General features: G+C 35.3%; 1 protein-coding gene across 2 annotated transcripts in view; it reads right to left on the bottom strand.

Moving 5' to 3' along the window:
* Positions 1-527: 527 nt before the first annotated feature.
* Gel (Gelsolin) overlaps positions 528-23,689 on the bottom strand; it is a 176,572-nt gene continuing 153,410 nt past the window's right edge. For both annotated transcript variants that reach the window (XM_075291812.1, XM_075291813.1), the window contains 5 exons: positions 17,143-17,436; positions 15,984-17,044; positions 11,618-11,977; positions 11,419-11,544; positions 528-1,102 (listed from right to left, as the gene is read on the bottom strand). In XM_075291812.1, the coding sequence (XP_075147927.1) occupies positions 1,028-1,102; positions 11,419-11,544; positions 11,618-11,977; positions 15,984-17,044; positions 17,143-17,436 (1,916 nt within the window). In that variant the 3' untranslated portion in view covers positions 528-1,027. The remainder of the gene's footprint in view (positions 1,103-11,418; positions 11,545-11,617; positions 11,978-15,983; positions 17,045-17,142; positions 17,437-23,689) is intronic.

A 23,689-nucleotide genomic window follows, 5' to 3' on the forward strand; every position in this document is an offset into this window, starting at 1 on the left:
TTTGTAAGGACCAAAGAAGTAGCTGATCAATTGCCCAAGGAAAAATAAAATGTTAATTTTGTAAAAACAAGCAACAACCACCAACTTAATTCAATATCGCTCCCTGTTAAATAGCGCTCCAAGCTACTAAACACATATATGTTTATAGGCTATTTCTAAATTAATATATGTTTGCATTCAAGCATATTATAGTTACAAACATTTTATGTCCCAAACATAATATGTTCTAACATATTAACATATATGTCCCAAACATGTTATGCTATTTTATGAACATTATATGCTTGCACTCAAAAATATTGTGTTTAAAAATTTGTGTTCCAAACATATAATGTTTATAGCCAAACATATGAAAAACAGTCTTTTTCATCCGTGTGGCTGTCTTCAGTAGAAATTTCTACGCAATCCATGGTGGAGGGTACATAAGCTTCTGCCTGGCCGAACTTACGGCCGTATATACATATTTTATATATGTTCGATTTATTAACTCTACCCCCCGTTAAACAATTGAATTGCCACAATCGAAATGCTAATCAAAATAATAACACAAACTGTGTTTTTTTTATTACAAACTAAAAATAATATTTAAAAAAAAATATAAAACAAAATATTTTGTTAAATGGTATATGGGCTATTTGAATAACATTTTATCCTTGCATATTTTATGTGCAATTTAGTTATGCAAAATGTATGTTAAAAACAAACGAATATATTTTTTTATCATGGTTTCTTCTTGTTGTTGTTTTGGGTAATATTGAGAGTATTAAAAAAAAAACACACAACAAGAATTATTTAAAATCGTTCAAGTGTAGACATATGTGTTGTTTTTTTAAAACACAGTTCATTCGGTGAGGATAAAAAACTAAAATTAATGTAATTATTAATAATGATAGATATAGAGTATAATAGTATTGGTTAATATATAAAAGAGATATATAAAGGGTATGTTTAAATAAATTGTTCATTATGTTATGAAATGGTAATTATGACCCCTACGGGAATAGAACTTTGGCATTTTGTTTGTCATTTAGACGTCATTGTCATCGAGACGTTCGTTGTCTTCCAACACTTGTTTGCGGGCATCTTCATAAGAGAGTACATCCTGTAGGTGAAAAAAAATATTTTTTTTAATAAAAATAATATAGAATGAAGTAAAATGTTATTAATGTGGATGTTGAATAAAATATGTGCTATAAGTACATATCAATGAAAAATAAAGCACCAAGGGGTTATAAACTTTCACCAAAATATAACAAATAAGAAAATCATAAAGATTAAAGGAATATAATATTTATAGCCTCCACCGCTCATGTAAATTGTATGGATCTGCTTGAGAAAATCTTGCATAAACGAAAGATCGAAAGAGAAAATCTTAAATCTATGACATATTAAATTAAAGAAAAATGACAGCACTTCAAAACAGCACCGTAGTTAAACTAACGCAAAATTTTACTAATTGTTATTGGAAAAAAAATTATTTGTTTGTAGTTGAATTTTATTTTTTTTTTTTTTTGAAATTTTCCACAGTCCAATGAAATGTTCCTTTTCTTAAGTACGTCTCAAATATTTTATGTACTAAACATTGAACGTAAAATACAATGACCATACACATAAGTTCAATATGAACTAGCGCAAAAGAAAATATCCATACGATTTCCAAAAATAGTACTCGTAAGAAAGAACTACTGTATAGCTAAAATGACTATGATTTGGCGCCAAAGATTTCTTTCTTCATTTGTAGTTCATGTTTTCTTCTATGAGAGGTGTAATTTCGAGAGTTGTACACTGAAAAAAATATTTTCGTAATATTAAAGATTACGCAACCTAAATTTTAGGATGCTAAAAGTACAAAATAGTAAGGACAAATTTCTTTAAAATAATGAAATTTTAATCAAAATGAAGTTTATAATGCTTGCTTCAAAAATTTTTTTCATTAAATTTAGGACATAAATTTTATAAATTTGCGTCCCTCCGTTAAAGTCGCATGTCTTTGAACTAAGGCTAATTTTCCTTCAAGTAAAGAAACACATTTTTGATTTAAAGAAATTGTCCTTAAATTAACTGAAATATTGAAACTTTAGATTTAAGATAAAAACGCTTCAAGTAGAGGCTAAGACTTATTTTAAGGATTTAGCGTTCTTTTTTTTTGTCAATTAAGAAACCATTTCTTACTTTGATGTATACGTTATAATTTGGATTTTTAAACTAACATTAGTTTGTACTTGAGTACCTCTATTAATAAACCGCGAAAAGAAAATGAAAATTTGATAAATGAGTTCTGCATCCTAATATTAATTTTATTGGTCATAGATTTAAAGCCAGTTAAGTCGCTAAAAAATTTCTTTATTTTAAAGAAGCCGCATCTTTGGCTCGGAATCAATACCAAAATCGTTAAGGGAAGGTCAAAATCTTTGGATACAAGTAAACATTTTTTTGAGTGTAGTTAAAATGTACATTAGGACATTAAATTTTCCTGGTTTTAGCAACGCTTTGGGGAAATCACAAAATGTGGAGTATAATTTAGGTCAGTGTACTTTTTTCTGTTATCGTTGAGAGTTTTTTTTTTAACTGGCACAAAAGTTTCACACGCAATAAAATGTACCAGGTAAGCTCCCAAACGGCTAAATCGATTTACTTGGCAACTTTTTGAAGTTTAAATCAAAATTCTCTGTTTTTCTCGATATTTTCATGAAAAGTTAGGAGACCTCCCCTATGCACGATTTTTCTTAAGAACAATAAAAAAACTAAGTTCTGCGATTTACTTGAAATGTACAGAGGACTTGGAGGAGGTTATGAAGTTAATATATAGTACCTGATTTTTGAAAAATTAGATTTAAGTATTCCGATTGTCTAGAAAAAACCTCAAACATTCTTTCCTGGCAAATTGTCTTGAAATTTTTATAGAAAATTGAGGGTGGTCTCTAGACAAAAATCCTCTATTTTATTTTTCGATATTTTATCTGGGAAGGGTCGTCCCATTTTTAAAAGAGTAGGGGAAAATCTAAACTATTCCGATTTACTTTAAATGTGCGGGGAACATAAATGAGATTATAAGGATGAGACAATCTTTCTGAAAAAATCCTGAGGATTAAAAAGTATTTTCGAAATTCATTAGAATTTGGATTTCAATTTATTGGTGGCATTGATTACGGTTTTTTAAGTTATGGAAGGAGATAAAGCCCAACGATTCTGGACGAAGAAAACATTTTTCTTTTAGCTTTGGTTTATTTATCTTCAAGTAATATCACCCACCACTTATTTTTAAGAGAGTTCAATTATGGAAGAATCATGTGTTTTAAATTTCTGCGACAGAAGTTTGCTAAAAATCTGATAAAATTTTGATAAAAATTTTAATAAATTTTTGAATTCAGAAATTCGAAGTACAATTATTCCGACAATGCTTTTTTTATCGATGGATCACATTTCAAATTTGATTATAACATTAACACATAACAGTTTGGCTGATAAGTCCCCGGTCTAACAAAGAAAAACACATTTTTTTGTCAAAATTCGTTTTTATTGTTCAACATAGTTCCCTTCAAGAGCGATACAACGATTATAACGACTTTCCAATTTTTTGATACCATTTTGGTAGTACTCCTTCGGTTTTGCCTCAAAATAGGCTTCAGTTTCGACGATCACCTCTAGATTGCAGCAAATTTTTTTCCCTGCGAGCATCCTTTTGAGGTCGGAGAACAGGGCTGGGGCCAGATCTGGAGAATACGGTGGGTGGGGAAGCAATTCGAAGTCCATTTCATGAATTTTTGCCACCGTTCTCAATGACTTGTGGCACGGTGCGTTGTCTTGGTGGAACAACACTTTTTTCTTCTTCATATGGGGCCGTTTCGCCGCGTTTTCGACCTTCAAACGCTCCAATAACGCCATATAATAGTCACTGTTGATGTTTTTCCCTTCTCAAGATAATCAATAAAAATTATTCCATGCGCATCCCAAAAAACAGAGGTCATTACTTTGCCAGCGGACTTTTGAGTCTTTCCACGCTTCGGAGACGGTTTACCGGTCGCTGTCCACTCAGCCGACTGTCGATTGGACTCAGGAGTGTAGTGATGGAGCCGCGGCATCCATTTTGCACAGAGCTTCCGCATATCCAAATATTGATGAATGATATGACCAACACGCTCCTTTGATATCTTTAAGGCCTCTGCTATCTCGATCAACTTCATTTTACGGTCATTCAAAACCATTTTGTGGATTTTTTTGATGCTTTCGTCGGTAACCACCTCTTTCGGGCATCCACTGCGTTCACCGTCCTCCGTGCTCATTTCACCACGCTTGAATTTTGCATATCAATCAATTATTGTTGATTTCCCTGGGGCAGAGTCCGGAAACTCATTATCAAGCCATGTTTTTGCTTCCACCGTATTTTTCCCTTCAGAAAACAGTATTTTATGAAAACACGAAATTCCTTTTTTTCCATTTTTTTTTTTTCACAATAAAAAAAGTTGCTTCACAAAAGACGCTCTTCTCACAAACTAATTGACTTACAGACGTCAAATTTTGACACGAATCATTTGAAGGTTGGTACTATATAAACTGCATTTAATACTAGCGACGCCATCTATGAGTCAGACCGGGGACTTATCAGCCAACATGTTATTCAGATTTATTATTATGGACCGTTCGAGAAATTATCAAACCAAACAAGTAAGGAAAGTCTGAAGTCGGGCGGGGCCAACTATATTATACCCTGGGCCACTTTGTAGATCTAAATTTTCTATACCATATATATATATATATACATACTTGTGCCAAATTTGAAGTCGATTGGACTAAAACTGCGACCTAGACTTCGATTACAAAAATGTGTTCACGGACAGACGGACAGAAGACTTCGACCTAGACTTCGATTACAAAAATGTGTTCACGGACAGACGGACAGAAGAACATGGCTATATCGACTCAGGAGCCCACCCTGAGCATTTTTGGGTGTTTCTAACATATGCACTAACTTATAATACCCTGTTCCACAGTGTGGCGCAGTGTATAAAAAGTAGGAGCGAGGGTAGTCCCTTCCCACCAAAGTTTTTAAAAGTTATGTACTGTATTCAAGTCGTTGGACCACCCTCCAAACTACTGTAATTTTTAAGGGAAGGTATTTTCAACATACCGGAAAATTAGGTATCCTATTTCAGCTGCATGTCGAATAAATCAGTGAAAGTAAATACATAACAATTCTTTAAAAAAAAAATTGGGCATAATAAAATTGTTTTAAAATTCCGGGGCCGGAGAAGTTGCCTTTCCAAGGGAGAGAACCCTCTTCCCGGCCAAATATCGAAAAAGATTTTAGAGTTTTTTTCTAGTCATCACCCCTAACCTACCCAGAAAATATGGGGTACCAGATATCAAAAAATCAGGTACCCCATATTAATTTCATAACCTTCCCCACGTCCTCCGCAAATTTCAAGTAAATGGGAGAATTTTTAGTGTTTACACGTCTGGCAAAGGGGAAGACACCCTCCCCGACCAAATATCGAAAAATAACGTAACGAGTCTAGACACCACACCCAACCTTCTCCGAAATTTTCATCCAATCATAGAATTTTGATTCAATCTTCAAAAGATCGGACAAGGAGAGGTCCCCGACCAGATATCAAAAAATTAAATACCGTATTCTCACCACATTATCACCCTCCATGTTTTCTGAAAATTCCAAGTACATCGTTCGTAGTTTATAAATTTAGATGCAAATGGTAGTTTAAATGCTAACAGGTTGGCTGATAAGTCCCCGGTCTGACACATAGATGGCGTCGCTAGTATTAAATTCATATTATTTTTATATAGTACCAACCTTCAAATGATTCGTGTCAAAATTTGACGTCTGTAAGTCAATTAGTTTGTGAGATAGAGCGTCTTTTGTGAAGCAACTTTTGTTATTGTGAAAAAAAAATGGAAAAAAGGCATTTCGTGTTTTGATAAAATACTGTTTTCTGAAGGGAAAAAATACGGTGGAAGCAAAAACTTGGCTTGATAATGAGTTTCCGGATTCTGCCCCAGGGAAATCAACAATAATTGATTGGTGTGCAAAATTCAAGCGTGGTGAAATGAGCACGGAGGACGGTGAACGCATTGGACGCCCGAAAGAGGTGGTTACCGATGAAAACATCAAAAAAAAATCCACAAAATGATTTTGAATGACCGTAATACGAAGTTGATCGAGATAGCAGAGGCCTTAAAGATATCAAAGGAACGTGTTGGTCATATCATTCATCAATATTTGGATATGCGGAAGCTCTGTGCAAAATGGGTGCCGCGCGAGCTCACATTTGACCAAAAACAACAACGTGTTGATGATTTTGAGCGGTGTTAACTCGTAATACACCCGAGTTTTTCCGTTGATATGTGACAATGGATGAAACATGGCTCAATCACTACACTCCTGAGTCCAATCGACAGTCGGTTGAGTGGACAGCGACCGTTGAACGTCTCCGAAGCGTGGAAAGACTCAAAAGTCCGCTGGCAAAGTAACGGCCTCTGTTTTTTGGGATGCGCATGGAATAATTTTTATCGATTATCTTGAGAAAGGAAAAACCATCAACAGTGACTATTATATGGCGTTATTGGAGCGTTTGAAGGTCGAAATCGCGGCAAAACGGCCCCATATGAAGAAGAAACAAGTGTTGTTCCACCAAGACAACGCACCGTGCCACAAGTCATTGAGAACGAATGCAAAAATTCATGAATTGGGCTTCGAATTGCTTCCCCACCCACCGTATTCTCCAGATCCGGCCCCAGCGACTTTTTCTTGTGCTCAGACCTCAAAAGGATGCTCGCAGGGAAAAAACTTGGCTGCAATGAAGAGGTGACCGCCGAAACTGAGGCCTATTTTGAGGCAAAACAGAAGGAGTACTACCAAAATGGTATCAAAAAATTGGAAAGTCGTTATAATCGTTATATCGCTCTTGAAGGGAACTACGTTGAATAATAAAAACGAATTTTGACAAAAAATGTGTTTTTCTTTGTTAGACCGGGGACTTATCAGCCAACCTGTTATGTGCAGTACCAGAGAATGAAGCCGCCGAGTCGTGCCCCTGTTAGTTTCGAAAAAAATTTTGCTCAGAAAATTTGAATGAAATGTAAATTTGATTGTAAGATTGGTTGTACAACTAATCTCATTACCCTTCGAATAACTTCTAATTGATTTTATAGTGGATGATTATCCACCGCCGAGTAGATAAATATATATATGGGCTTAGCCGTCAAGCCGCCGGAGGCAAAAATTTTGTATCAAGGCCGCTGACAAAAATTGGTCGGCTTCATTCTCTGTGCATTACATATAAAAACTTAACAACTTATATCCATGTCAATATATTTCTCAAAAGCGATTTTCTAATGAGCAAAATTATGTAAAATATTATATCAACTTACCTTGTAATCAAAGTTAGTAGTTCTACATATTAATTTCGTAGTAATCTTGATGATATATTAGGTTGGGCCGAAAATCGATATTCTTCCAAATCGGCTTAGGTCATGAATAGAATGATAAATAATGTGATTTTGATATACCCTGTATACACACGAACTTCGAATATTTGTTGTTACATATTCATAATTAGAGGCATACACATATTTACGTATAATTACAAAACGACCTGAACGTTATGTCCATCTACATATTTTTCAATTATTAAGCGCTTCACAAGCCATTACTTTTTTTTAACAAAAATCCTAGAATCTTTGACAATTTAAATTTTCAAATTCAGACTCGACTAGATATTATCCTATTTTTCATGTAAAAACGTATCTTAAAATTAAAATATCTAAACAGTTTAGTCAAGGCACAAAAAGTCAACAAATTGAAAGACAATTGAATTAATTTTGAAGAATTTTTCAGAATTATTAAAGTCAAATTGACCTTATTCAAACTAAATTTTCTTTCATGTGAAGACACCCAGTTTTAAGTCGAATCACTTAACTATAAAGACAAACGGACTTCATTACAAAATTCATCGACTTTTGGACAAAAGAAGGTTAGGTTAGGTTAGGTTAAAGTGGCAGCCCGATTAAGTTTCAGGCTCACTTAGACTATGCAGTCCATTGTGATACCACATTTAACTGAAATTACCTATTACATATGGACACTTCGAGTTTTAACCACTGAACCTTCTCTATTATTTTCTTTTGTTGAACAGATTGTTCCACAAACATTAACAGACTGCTTAAGTTAACGTTTTCCAGGTCCGCCAGTAATTTAAAGCTATATGCCCCTAAAATTTGCTTACGCCTTACACAAAATACAGGACACTCACACAAGAGGTGTTTAACTGATTCCTTTTCCTCCGCATCATGACAGCTCATACAATAGTCATTATACTTCGCACCAATAGTTTTTGCAAAATCGCCTGTCAGGCAGCGACCCGTTATAGCAGATATCAGTAGTGATATCTGACGTCTTGAGAACACTAGTGTGCGGTTTAAGTTTAAATGGGGCCATATTTGCTTGGTGTCTTTACAACCCTTGCAATTCTCCCATCGAACATTTGCCATCATGACAGCCTTCTCACGCAGTAAGAACTTGCAGGTAGCCAGAGACATACCAACAGATTCTAGTTCCCCTGGAATATGTAAGGTAGTTTATAGCCTTGCTAACTCATCCGCTTCGCAGTTCCCCGGTATGTTCCTATGGCCAGGCACCCATGTTAGGTGAATATTGTACTGCTCAGCCATCTCGTTGAGAGATTTGCGGCAATCGATGGACGTTTTCGAGTTAAGGAACACAGAGTCCAAGGATTTTATTGCAGGTTGACTGTCTGAGTACGTATTAATGCCCACATTTTTTGGAACATTACTTCTCAGCCACTTCGCCACCTCTCTTATTGCTAATATTTCAGCCTGAATACACTACAGTGATTAGGTAATCTTTTCGCTATTCGAAGTTCCAGATCTTTAAAATATACTCCGAACCCCACTTGTCCATTCAATTTGGAGCCATCAGTATAGAAATCTATATATCTTTTATTCCCCGGGGTCTGTGTACACCACGCCTCACTGTTGGGAATTAGAGTTTCAAACTTTTTGTCAAAAAGTGGTTTTGCCAGGGTGTAATCCACTACTTTAGGCACAACTTACATTACTTTGAGGACCGAACTATGACCGTACACAGCGATAGCTCGCGCAACCGCACAGCCGTTGTTGCAGCTGACTGTTTGGCCAATATATCTAAAGGCAATAGATGTAGCATGACATTAAGGGAGTCTGTTCCTGTCTTACTAAATGCACCTGAGATACATAAGCTCGCCATACGCTGAACTTTATCTAAACAAGTCGGTTTCTGAAGTGCCGGCCACCAGACTACAACACCATATAGCATTATAGGTCTAACCACTGCCGTGTATAGCCAATGCACAATTTTTGGTCTTAGTCCCCACTTTTTCCCTATTGCCTTTCTGCACGAGTACAAAGCTACCGTGGCTTTTCTCGCCCTCTCTTCAATATTAAGCCTAAAATTCAGCTTCCTGTCCAAAATAACGCCAAGGTATTTTGCACACTCACCAAAGGGAATTTCAGTACCCCCTAAGGAAATGGGCCTAACCGTGGGAGTTTTGCGATCTTTGCCGTACATGACTATTTCTGTCTTTGCTGGATTTACACCAAGACCATTATCTTTCGCCCATTTCTCAGTCATCCGGAGTGCTGTCTGTATAATATCTCTGATCGTGGATGGGAATTTTCCCCTGACTGCTAGCGCCACATCATCTGCGTATGCCACCACTTTTATCCTTTCTTTTTCTAGGGAAACCAGAAGGTTGTTTGTAGCAACATTCCAAAGAAGAGGTGATAGAACTCCTCCTTGGGGAGTGCCTCTGTTCACATACCTTTGTATGTTTGCATGCCCTAGTGTGGCTGAAATACGTCCCTTTATTAGAAGTTCGTCTAACAGCCTAAGTATACCTGGATCAACATTCAGAGTTGTCAGTCCATTTAATATCGAGCTCGGATGGACATTATTGAACGCCCCTTCGATGTCTAGAAACGCCACGATTGTGTTAGAGGTGTGCACGTGACACGAAATTATCGTGACTCACGAAAATTGTCGTGACTCACGCGTGAGTCGTGAGTGTGCATGAGTAAAGATTTACGCTCACGAAAATAATCCCGCTCACAAACATAAAACGCTTAAGAGTTAAATTCATTTACAATTTTAGTGACACCTGGGATGTTAAGAGTGTAATAACGCTCTCGATTTTAATAATGCTCATGTTTTCAGACACGTCGCTAAGGTAAATTACTCAAAAAATTGTTCCCGAGTCATGACATTTTTCGTGAGTGACGATATTTTTCGTGAGTCACGGTATTTTTCGTGAGTCATGACATTTTCGTGCGTGAGTACAAATTTCCTTTTCGTGAGTGTGCATGAACGTGAGTCCTACCAAACAATATCGTGCGTGAGCGTGAGTAAAATATTACTCACATGCACACCTCTAGATTGTGTATTCTTTGGCAGATAGTGAGCTTTCAATAAAGCTGACTAGTTCATGCAATGCGATCTCAGTAGACCTGCCTTTCGAGTATGCATGCTGTCGTTTCGAGAGTAATCTTGAATCGACGCTAGTTCTAAGATAAATATCGATCATTCTCTCCAGAGTCTTAAGAAGGAATGAGGATAATTATTCGCACTCGAATGAGAGCCTTTTCCCGCTTTAGGTATGAAAACGCATTTCCATACTGTTCGCGGTCGAACAGTGATGTACTCTATTGCCTTCATTGCCCTCCGGCAATCTGTGAAAATGTTCAGGTTTTGTGGCCTCGTGTTATTTGTGAGCCATTTAACACATTTCGTTATGGCACGCACATCTACGGTAAACGGAATAAGATCTCGGTGTTTGGGTCCTCCACATGTACGCCCAAGTCCGTCCTCTCACCCATCAGATGTGCTTGGGTCCCACTCTGCCGTCACGTATGTCACACTCGGCTATGGCCACTTCAAGTATGCGATCATGGATTATTGCGAAATAATATTTGAGGTTTTCATTTGATCCACATGATTTCCTTGATATTAATTACAATTTAGTAAGTTTTCCAACACTTGATTACCTCACTATCTTAATAGCTAATCAGGAACAATTTATGTGTTCATATTTCCATTTACCTATATTATTAATTGTTTATAACATATTGTTATTAAATTATGCTAATATAAAACTACTTTTTATTAATTAATTTGAAGCATTTATTTTAATTAGTTTCAAGTTCTACAATATGCACATGCACAAAAAAATGTAACAACAAAACAACTCTGGTTAATAAATTACTTATGAATAACAAAAATAATAAGAACAACAAAAACACACACATGAAGTTAAATTTAATGCATGAATGAAGTTATTAAACTAAGAATTAATTAGTCAACAATTAAATGATGTGATGCCAGATGAATAATGGTTTAAATTTTCTACTGACCTGCCAGAAACCATCCTCCCAGCTGGGGAACATGCGCTTGAAGACACGAGGTTCATGATCCTGTGCAATGCGAATAACACTGACGGTATCAATGGTACGGGCAGTGGGTTCCGATTTGATATATTTCTGTTATGGAAAAAACAAGCAGGATAAATGTAAATCAGTTTGAAGGCTTATTGGGACATTTAATTGTCCTTACCTTGGCCATATCCAAAATTCTGTTATTTTCTTCTTCAGTGGCGCCACTACCAACCCACATATAGATCTCATCACCAGCATCAATAAGCATAACATCATCCATATCCAAATCGGCTTGTTCGAAGTGATTGACTTCTTCAACCTTAATACGATTGCGTAACAAACGGCAATGGAAGAGTCGAGGTTCCAATATGGGAGCAGAACCTTTATCACTCAAACTACGATCATAAGTACCTTCGCCATTCAAATCCTCCCAGAAATCTTCAGGTTCAGCACCTTCTTCAATAACTTCAGCCTCGGCATCGGGCCAATAATGGCCAAAACGTTCTTGAGCCATAGTTTTTTCAAACTCGGAAGCAGCCTACCATCCAACGAAAACAAAATTGTTTGATTTCAATAACAAAACAAGTAAGGAAAGTCTAAAGTCGGGCGAAAATATTGATCAATATTTTCGATACCATTTGAAATCCTTCAAATTTGTTGAAGGATGTGGATACATAATTGTCAATTTCAACTTTAAAAGGCTGTAAGCTCTCTCAAAATAATCAAAATGCTAACTTTTCTTTTTATACCCTCCACCATAGGATGTCATTCCGTTTGTAACACATCGAAATATTGCTCTAAGACCCCATAAAGTATATAAATTCTGGGTCATGGTGAAATTCTGAGCGGATCTAAGCATGTCCGTCCGTTCGTCCGTCTGTTGAAATCACGCTAACTTCCGAACGAAACAAGCTATCGACTTGAAACTTGGCACAAGTAGTTGCTATTGATGTAGTTCGGATGGTATTGCAAATGGGCCATATTGGTTCAACTTTACGTATAGCCCCCATATAAACGGACCCCTAGATTTGGCTTGCGGAGCCTCTAAGAGAAGCAAATTTCATCCGATCCGGCTGAAATTTGGTACATGGTATTGGTATATTGTCTCTAACAACCATGCAAAAATTGGTCCACATCGGTCCATAATTATATATAGCCCCCATATAAACCGATCCCCAGATTTGGCTTGGGCAGCCTCAAAGAGAAGCAAATTTCATCCGATCTGGGTGAAATATGGTACGTGATGTTAGTATATGGTATCTAATAACCATGCAAAAATTGGTCCACATCGGTTCATAATTATATATAGCCCCCATATAAACCGATCCCCAGATTTGGCGTGCGGATCTTCAAAGCGAAGCAAATTTCATCCGATCCGGTTGAAATTTGGTACATAGTGTTAGTATATGGTCTCTAACAACCATGCAAAAATTGGTCCACATCGGTCCATAATTATATATAGCCGCCATATAAACCGTTCTGCAGATTTTATCTCCGGAGCCTCTTGGAGGAGCAAACTTCATTCCATCCGGTTCAAATGTGGAACGTGATGTTAGTATATAGTTTCTAACATCCATGCAAAAATTGGTCCACATCGGTTCACAATTATATATAGCCCTCATATAAACCGATCCCCAGATTTGGCTTGCGGAGCCTCAAAGAGAAGCAAATTGCATCCGATTCGGCTGAAATGTGGTACACGGTATTGGTATATTGTCTCTAACAACCATGCAAAAATTGGTCCACATCGGACCATAATTATATATAGTCCCCATATAAACCGACCCCCAGATTTGACCTCCAGAGCCTCTTGGGGGAGCAAAATTCATCCGATCCGGTTGAAATCTGGTACATAGTGTTAGTATAAGGTCTCTAACAACCATGCAAAAATTGGTCCACATCGGTCCATAATTATATATAGTCCCCATATAAACCGACCCCCCAAATTTGGTTCTGGAGCCTCTTGGAGGAGCAAATTTCATCCGATTAAGTTGAAAGTTGGTACATTGTGCTAGTATATCGGTCTATAATTATATGTATGAACCGCACGGATGAAAAAGACTGTTTTTCATATGTTTGGCTATAAACATTATATGTTTGGAACACAAATTTTTAAACACAATATTTTTGAGTGCAAGCATATAATGTTCATAAACTAGCATAACATGTTTGGGACATATATGTTAATATGTTAGAACATATTATGTTTGGGACATAAAATGTTTGTAAATATAATATGCTTGGATGCAAACATATATTAATTTAGAAATAGCCTATAAACATATATGTGTTTAGTAGCTTGGAGCGCTATTTAACAGGGAGCGATATTGAATTAAGTTGGTGGTTGTTGCTTGTTATTACAAAATTAACATTTTATTTTTCCTTGGTCAATTGATCAGCTACTTCTTTGATCCTTACAAACTGTGTGGTCCGCTGTTCGAATCCCCGTCCGGCAAAAGGTAAAATTAAAATAAAAAAAAAATCATACAATTGAATAGTTTCTTCTACAATGTTTGTATTACAGAAAAAGGTGCTAAGAACTAAAAAATCTCGTGGAAGTGAGAAAGATGTGGGGGAATATACAATTGGGCAGAAACAAAAGTTTGAGCATTCTGGTCGAAAACCTATGTTGTTAGCACCTATATTACCTGTTTATTTTCATAATTCATTATGATTGTAAATATATAAATAAATAAATAAAATTTTGAGCACAATATTGTTTGGGAGAATTTTTTTTAAGCATATAATATTTTTGGGTGCAAAAGGCTTCCAAACATATTATATGTTCACATAATAACATATTGTTTTTTGGAAGACAACATTATTGAATTTGGATGCAAAAATACAAAATGTTTGGAACTTAGACTACCCAAACATATATTGTTTAGACCAATATGCTTTCAAACATATTATATATTGGAAGAGATCAAACATATAAATGTTTGGGCAATACCCAAAAATATATATGCTTGAAGCAAAATATGTTTGGGAGTATATGTTACAGAAGCGATTTTTTGTGAGCGTGCGAAGACGATGTTAAGAAGTTTTATGATACCTTGCCATCGGAAAGTATTATCACAACCCAAGTTATTCGGTTGTGGATGACAGTCTTTCGTAGAAGTTTCTACGCAATCCATGGTGTAGGGTACATAAGATTCGGCCTGGCCGAACTTACGGCCGTATATACTTGTTTTATTTAGTATCTTAATTAGCACAAAAATTAAACTCGAAACAATTTTTTTTCAATACAACATCATTTTAAAGAATAATGCAAAGTAATGAAAATGACAATGTATCCACTTTTGCACGTTTTAATTTTTTTACTCTGGTAACAGTGGAAAATGAGTCAAAAGCATGTGGATTATACACCGTTATTTGAGTTATTGTGCGATCCACAAAACATATAAGTTTTTGCCAGAGTCTGACAGTTTTAGTGCACACTTGTGGATTTTTTCCCCAAAAATATACAAACAGTGAAAAATGCGAAAAATATCGGTTGACACGGAAAATCAAATTGTCGAAATCACAAAACTAATGAGTCAGCGCGGAAAATAGCAAAAATTTTAGGAATTTGCCACAGAACGGTGCTTCAAGTTCGGAAAAGACGAAATGTTCCTCCGCTTGATTTAAAAAAATCGAGACCAACTTTGCTCACGGAGAGAGATGTACGAGCCATGGAACGTTTATTGACTAATAAACAGGCAAAAACACCAAAACAGGTGCCGCAATAAATAAACCCGAAATGAGTGGGCAGCACGAAGAGCGCTTAGAAGAACTGGTCTGACATCGGCTATTAAGCATCAGCGTTATCGGACAAAAATGTAAATGTAGCAAATAGCACAAAAATTGGAGAATAACTGGAAACGAGTAATAGGGTCGGATGAAACAAAAATTAATCGTTTCCAGTCGGATGGTAAGGAATATTACTGCCACCATCCATAACGCTTTTTTCTGATTTCAAATTCAATAGGGCTCTATTTTGACCCAAATTTGTCGATTGTTCCAAATTTGTCGATTGGACTAAAATGTCGACCAAAGCTTTGATCCCAAAAATGTGTTCACAGACGGAAGGACAGACGGTCATGGCTACATCGACTCAGGGACCGAACCTGAGCATTATTGCCAAGGACACCATATGTCTATATCGTTTCCTTCTGGGTATTGCAAACATATGCCCTAACTTATAATGCCCTGTGGCGCAGGGTATAATTAAGGGATTCAATCAAAAAAAATATTTTTTGACTTCAATTAAGAAATTAATTGATCCAATTAAATTTTAATTGAAACTGCGCCAATCACGAAAATGATAATATCTACATAATTAATATCTGTCTTTGATTTTTGGTAAAAAGTAACTGAAACAATTCATTTTATAATTGAATATTTTTTCAATTTCTATTAAAATTTTAATTGAAAAGTTTTAGCGAATATTCTTTTTTTTTTTTTGGATTAATGTTTGATTGAATAAGTTACGAAATTTTTTGAATTTTGAATTAGTTAATTATTAAAAATAGCACCAATCACCAACAAACATATCAACTTACCAAACCAATCCATATGTAAACCTTATTAGCTTCATTTCTAACCAAAGCAAATACATCGCTAGTAGCCAAAGAGGACGAATCAGCCTTCACTTCGTAGGCATGCACACTACTTTCGTCAGCTCCACGAATATGGAACAATTGAGGACCGGTGGGCAAACCTTGGGCCATAGTCAATAGTTTACCCTTGAACATTTTGAGGAAATGTCTGGGTTCATGATTTTGGACACAACGTATTAAAATACCATTCTGCTCCATGGCCATGGCCATACCATCTTCAAAAGCACGTTGTCTGGCCTCTTCGCTAGCTCCAATACCTTCCCATACATATACCAAGGTGCCAGTTTCTCCCGATTTGGATTCATATTTATAGGGTATAACATAGGCAGAGAAACCCAATAAAGGCATACGCTCTTCGAAAGGAATCTGGTTAACTTTAACTTCTCCAGCATCGGAATTGTAGACATATTGAGTTAGCTCTTCCAAATCTTGTTGACCATTATCAGGCATAAAACCAATAGCACGACCACCACGTTCTTTGAGATTCTTCAAAACTGAATCAACATCATCTACATCGAAATCGGAGTCATCGGTGTCATAGCCCAAGGCAGAACGTACCAAGCGGGTGTGAGACATACCAGCATCGCGCCAAGTGGCAAAGTATTGCTTGAACGGAGCCGATTCAGCTCCCTCAACCACACGATGGATTTGAGTCCAGGCAGGATATTTTTTGGTGCGCAAAAATTCTTGAGCCTTGGCCATGGAATCGGTTTTTTCCTTCTGAGTGGCCCCACGACCCACCCACACATAGATACCAGATCCAGTATCCAAAACAAAGCAATCTTGCGACTGTAACATTTCCTGGCGCAAAGGTTTCTGGGAGATGGGATCAATTTTAAGTTTTCCAGTGCTATCGCTAACTTTGTACAAAGAAACCGAATTGGCATCGGCTGTCTCAAAGGCTCCATCTTCTTCGGCAACAGATTCCTCAGGAACTTGACCAGGTGATCCAGATCCCAAGACAGTAAAGAAGTTCTGCTTATCACCATCGGTACTAAATTCATCTGTAAAGTGATAATGAAATTACAATTCCAACCATGCAACCAGGCAGTTGTGACACTCCTCAGTCAACTCAACACTGAGCTCTTAACACTCTACTTACCAATAATTTGCACTCTGGCTCGGCCATTATGATCCTGATCTCTTATCTGATTTGCGGCACTAATAGCTTTCAATTTTTCCACACGTTTAGCCTGGGCACCCACATATACATAAATCTCATTACCAGCATCCAATATGAAGCAATCGCCCTTGTTCATCGACGACACGGACAAATTAACTTGACGCACACGTACGTTACGTTTACCCTTTACTTGGAAGAGACGTTTCTCGCCTTGTGCATTGGTTTCGACATGCTTGAAGCCACTGCCAACACCGCCCTGTTCATAGCGTACACCTGTATGTGTAGAAAAGTCAATATACACACCCACATACACATAGATCCAAAAACGGTATCCGTTCAGTAGGCAGGATGTTAAACAGCCAACCGACGAATGTAGAACAATGCATAAAACGGAAAAGAAAACCGTAGAAGATGTAATAACAACATCATAGCCATCAAACACCAGCAGTAGACCAGAAAAGGAAGAGGATATGAAATTACAGGTAAGTATATAGGTAAACATTAAGGTAATGTATGTAATGATAATTTGTAAAATGGCAGAACATATTAAAGGAGCATTTAAACGAATGAGTGTAATAACTTAATTAGATTGAAACTGAAAACTGGCTTCACAGCAGCCTTGCGGTTAACTACGATTTCGCATGTGTTTGTGTGTCTTATAAATGAACCTGTTGCTGGGAGAAAATGATTTTTCTCAATTGTACCAAAAAGAACAATAAAGTGTACTTTTTGGGTTAACATTAGTCGAAAAACTGATACATGAGCTAATGTTTTCAAACCTTCCACCATATGTGGTGGCATGTGTGTGTCTTATAAATGAACCTGTCACAGGGAATAAACATTATTTTCTTTTTTTTGTCAATTGTACCAAAAAGAACAAAAAAGCGTACATTTTTGGTTAATTATATGAGCTAATGTTGTTTACCCTCCGCCTTTGTAATACAACGAAATATTAGGCGAAATTCTGAGATGATCTAGCGATATCCGTCCGTTCGTTCAACTTTCAAGGGCCGTACTAACTACCGAACGCAACAACCTATAGCCATGAAACTTGGCACAAATAGTTGTTACTGATGTAGGTCGAATAATATTGCAAATGGACCATATCGGATCACTTTTAGGTGTAGGCCCTATATAAAGCGACCCCTTAATATCCGGAGCTTTTTGAGGGAGCACATTTTATTCGATCCAGTTGAAATTTGGTACATGATGCCAATATACACCTCTACTGTGGTACAGAGTATAATACCCCAGCAAAAAAATTTGGAAGTTCTTCCAAAGGCACAACTTTAAGAGGACTTCCAGAAGATGCACTCCCAATGATGTTCTTTATTTAACTACCAAGGAAGTTCTTTTAATTCGATTTTTTATTACTTGGTTTTTTCATACTTTTAATGGATAATTTTAACTTTTTTGTTTCAAATAGGTTAAAAACAGAGTAAGAATTCATAAAATGGTACAAATCGTTTAAATTTTGTCGAAAAAAATGCTAAATCCAATCTGAAAAAATTGTGAATTTTTGAAAATATTTGAGGTCAAACGTTTCCGACAAGCGTTAGAATCCATTAAAAATTATAAAAAATTATAAAAATTAATTATTTGACAAAATATCACAGAATTTTTTAATTTACATCCAAAACATTGGATTCGCTTCACACCTTATGAAGTCATTCGAATTCAGTGCAACGGCTGTTGAAATGGTGGACATCCGCCCTATGACAAGCCCATGTTAAATTCATCGCTTCTGCGTCACCACTTCTGGATCCAAAAAGAACATTTTCACGGGCTTGTCATAGGACGGATGTCCGTTTTAAATTCATCGCTTCTGCGCCAATTTTGCACCACTTCCGGATCCAAAAAGAACATTTTCACTACTTTTTTGGCGACGCTTTTTTTACTGGGATAGGGTAAGACTCATGTTGAGTCATTCGCATCTTGCGTTTAAAGCTGTTTGGAAATTAAGAAAACGTTTGCTTATATAGCAAAAAGTGACTAAAAAGTCAGTAAATGAGAAGTGTATCCTAATTTTAATTTTATAGAGCCCAGATTTAAGGACATATAGCTCGCAAAAAAGTTTATTTATTGTAAAGAAGTAAGTTATTTATTGAAAGTCGATTTTTCTCCGTTTTAAAAAATCGGACTTTTTTCCAAAACCCGTTGGACAGTGTTTTTTGAAACAAATAACCGGCAAACTGGTTTAACCGGTTTTGAAAGGAAAATCTAATTTTATTGTCAAAAAAAAAAATCGAAGGAAAAAATAAGTTAATTTATTTATTTTTTTTTTTACTTTAATTTTTTTATTTAATTTTATTTAATTTAATTTTTTTACTTTAAAATAGGCACGTTGCAACTATTAAGAAATATTTTCATTGCAGTTTGTTAAAAAATCCAGATGTACATATATGTCTAAATTTGGCGTTATATTTGCAATTTTACAATGAAAATATAAAAACCGGAAACCGGTTGTTGAGGCCGTGAGAACACCGATTTTACCAGTCCACTGAAAATGGGATTTTCACGAAAACCGACAATCGGTGTAAGAAAATAAACCGGTGTTTATCCACGAGTTTTTATCACTCTAATCAAACTCTTTAAATTGAAGGAAACGTTTTTTTTTTTTTTTTTGTATGAAGGATCCGCCTAACACCCATAGTGTAGTATACCGATAATTACCGAGAATTAATGTATGAGTCTGTCTGTTCATGTATTTTTGTGTGCGAAATACAGCTCGCAGATTAAGGCCGATCGTCCTCAAATAAAGCATAGGGTCTTAGTTCGGCTCAAAGACAATCGCTATTTATTTTGGAAAAAATCGGTTCAAATTTGGATATAGCTGCCATATATATTTATCACCGATTTTATCACCGATTTGGTCATAATTGGCGTGGTTATCCACCGATCTTTTTTTAAATTTCGTAAATCCGATTGTTTTATGAGTCTCTTAAAACCTTCAATACATCAACTAAAATGGTTCAGATTTAGATATAGCTCGCCCGATATGCACTCATATGGCCCCACATGCCAGAATTTCATATTGATTGGCTTCAAATTTAGATAAGAAGTACATTTGATAGTGCCATCACGTGTGGCAAATTTGGTTGAAACATTTACATATAGCTACGATTATATCGCGATTTACACTTTTATAGGAGCAACCGTGGAGTAATGGTTAACATGCATACACAGGGTTGTGGGTTCAAACCCAGTTTCGACCAAACCCCAAAAAAGTTTTCCAGCGGTGGATTATTCCCTCTCAGTAATGCTGTTCAAATTTCTGAGTGTTTCAAAGCTTTTCTAAGTGGTTTCACTGCAATGCCGTTCGGACTCGGCTATAAAAAGGAGGTCCCTTGTCACTGAGCTAAACATAGAATCGGGCAACACTCTGTGATTAGAGAGAAGTTCACCACTGTGGTATCACAATGGACTGAATAGCCTATGTGAACCTGAAATATTGGGCTACCACTATACCTAACCTAACCGACACTCTTTTGACCACAGAGGCTAAACTGTTACTCTTATTTATCTGATTATAGTATCTTCTAACCGATTCAAATGCATAAGAGTATGATTACTGGAGACCAAAGATTGACTTCGTTTGACTTGAAATTTTGCACAGGTGGTCGAATTGACATACTTGCTACGTATGGTGAAAATTGATATGGATATGAATTTTAATGACCATAAGCAAAAATTACTCATTAATTTGCTTCAAATTTTGCAAAAAGAACACAATCGATGGTATCGACAAGTATGCCAAATTTGATTAAAATCGGTTAAGATTTAGATATAGCTCCCATATATATCTTTCGATGAATTTGGATTCATATAACAACCGTAAGTCACAATCCGATTCACTTGAAATTTTGCACTGAGTGTAGCATTAAATATTTGGCAATGTGTGATATTATATTGACCGCAGGTGTAGCTGCTTCATATTTTACACCCAAGTTCAATGGGGTTTTAGTCCAATTGACTAGATATTCTACACGGAGAGTAGATTTAACATTCTATTTAAGTGTGTCGCATTTTATCCAAAACGGATCAGATTTAGGTAAAGTTCCCATATACATACATATGTTTTTTCCGATTTAGGCAAATATGACTAGAATACCTACAGTCTACACACAATTTCAGCGATTATTTCCCCATATTGTAATCAAATTCTATACACTGTTATGTCAGACATTCAACAGAATCCGTTAAGATTTAGATAAGGTTCCGATTTGTCTAAATGTCGCCCCAAATATTATCCCAAAAACCGCAATTGGTCACCTATCTTTGCGAGATCTAGCCCATAGCCTTGCAAAATTACCACTGCTATGTAGCAAAAAAAACTTATGTATCTCCCGATAAAAATGGCTTTAGCTTTAAACATTTCCCATATTTATACCCTGCGCCACACTGTGGAACAGGAGAAGAGATAGACATAATATATGGTGTCTTTGGCAATAACATATTGCTCGTCCTGAGTTGATATTGCAAATGTCCGTCTGTCTGTGAACACATTTTTGTGATCAAAGTCCAGAACGCAGTTTTAGTCCAATCGACTTCAAATTTGGCACAAGTTTCTGTTTTGGGTCAGAGTAGAACCCTATTGAGTTTGGAAGATTTAAATATACGTATATGGGAATATAATCCTTTATATAGCTTTCAACAAATTTGAAGCAATTGAAATGGTATTAAAAATGTTGGTCTACAAAGTTTTGAAGGGCACGCCCCACTTTAGAATTTTCTTACTTTTTTGTTTAATTGTACCAAAAAGAATAAGTGTCCTTTTTGGGTTAAAATTGAACCAATGACAGCTAGACTTTCTATATAAGCTAACATTTTTCTTTCCATGAGATATTGTTGACATGATTCACATCCATTAGTAATGTTGATCAGCTGAACTAAATATTTAAAATTGTACCAAAATGGTCGCCCCAGGTCTTGGAATTTGTGTGACATTATAGCAATTTTTTGCTTCTCTGATCTGGTGCCCATTTATTTCAGTGAATAAATATCTGTCCCTTTTCATTGGAAATGGTAAAAGGTCATCCCATAACTGGCAGTTACAACAGGCTGTTGTATAGAGCCTTGGTAAATGTGACGGCAAATAGTGTTACTGGTCATAATGTTTAAAATATTTTAAAACAAAATGTTACTTATGGCATTTTAACGTATAGAATGGATGTATATTAAAAGGCGAAATGGTTTTTTAAGATTTTTCAGACAGAAAAAATTACTTCATATAAAGTAAATGGACATTGAATTGTCAAAAAAATTATTCAAAATGCTAAAAACTTTAGCTTGAGACTTCGGGTTTCTTGCTAGATTTTGTCATTCCGTTTGTATCATATTGACTTTCGCTATATAAAGAATATATGAAAATGTTTAACCCTACACAGAAAAAAATATCACTAAAATATTTCCAATTAAAAAGTTAATTGAAGTTGAAAATTTTTTCAATTAATAAATTAATTGATACAATTAACTTTTTAATCATGATAGAAACATTAAGTTAATTAAGTCAATGATTGAAAATTTTAAAATTTTTAATTAAAAAATTAATTGATACAATTAACTTTTTAATCAAATTCGGAAGACTAAGTCAGTTAAAAAAGTGATGAACATTTTTTTAAATTTTTAATTAATTTTTTTTTTACAATCAATTGTTAATCCATATAAAAATTCTAAGCCAATTCAAAATGTAATTGAAAATAGTTACCTTTTTTAATTAATAAATTAATTGAGTTTTGCAATCAACATCAATTAAATTTTTAATTGAATCAATTAAAAAATTAATTGAAATTTGGTAATGAAATCAATTAATTTTTTAATCAAGAATTTTTTCTATGCCCAATTAAAACTCTGATTGATACTATCATTTTCGTGATTGAATTTTTCGTGCTCTTTCATAATATGTACATATTTAACAATATTTTTTACAATATAGCAGTTTTTCAATACATTTTTTTTTATTTTTCTTCAAAATCTGCCACTATTTACATATGTAAATAATTTTGGTTTAAGATACTTTTAGTTGATTTGTTTTAAATTATTTCATATGAAAATAATACAAATAAAAGAAGAGGAAAGAAAAACATAAAATATATATATATTTTGGGCAACTATAGCATTTGGTTTGCACCCAGCTGTGCTCCACACACTGGTTTTCTACATTACCCACATATTTGCTTGTAGGACGATTCCTTTTTTTCTCATCATACACACAAAAAAAAATGTTTCTGATTCAATCACGAAATTAATTGATCCAATTAATTTTTAATTGAAATGTCTTCAATCACAGAAATGATAGTATCAATTAAAAAATTAATTGAAGGTCAATTAAAAAGTTAATTGATCCAATTAAAAAATTAATTGATACTATTATTTTTGTGATTGATTTTTGTTTCAATTAAAAAAATTTTTGAATCAATTAAATTTTTAATTGAATATTTTTTAAAACTCAATTAAAATTTTAATTGGAAAATTTTTCGTGAAATTTTTTTGTGTGTAGTAGCGCATATAACAAGCGGTTTTTACT

This window comes from Haematobia irritans, chromosome 1 (assembly GCF_050003625.1).
Source record: "Haematobia irritans isolate KBUSLIRL chromosome 1, ASM5000362v1, whole genome shotgun sequence".
NCBI lineage: Eukaryota > Metazoa > Arthropoda > Insecta > Diptera > Muscidae > Haematobia > Haematobia irritans.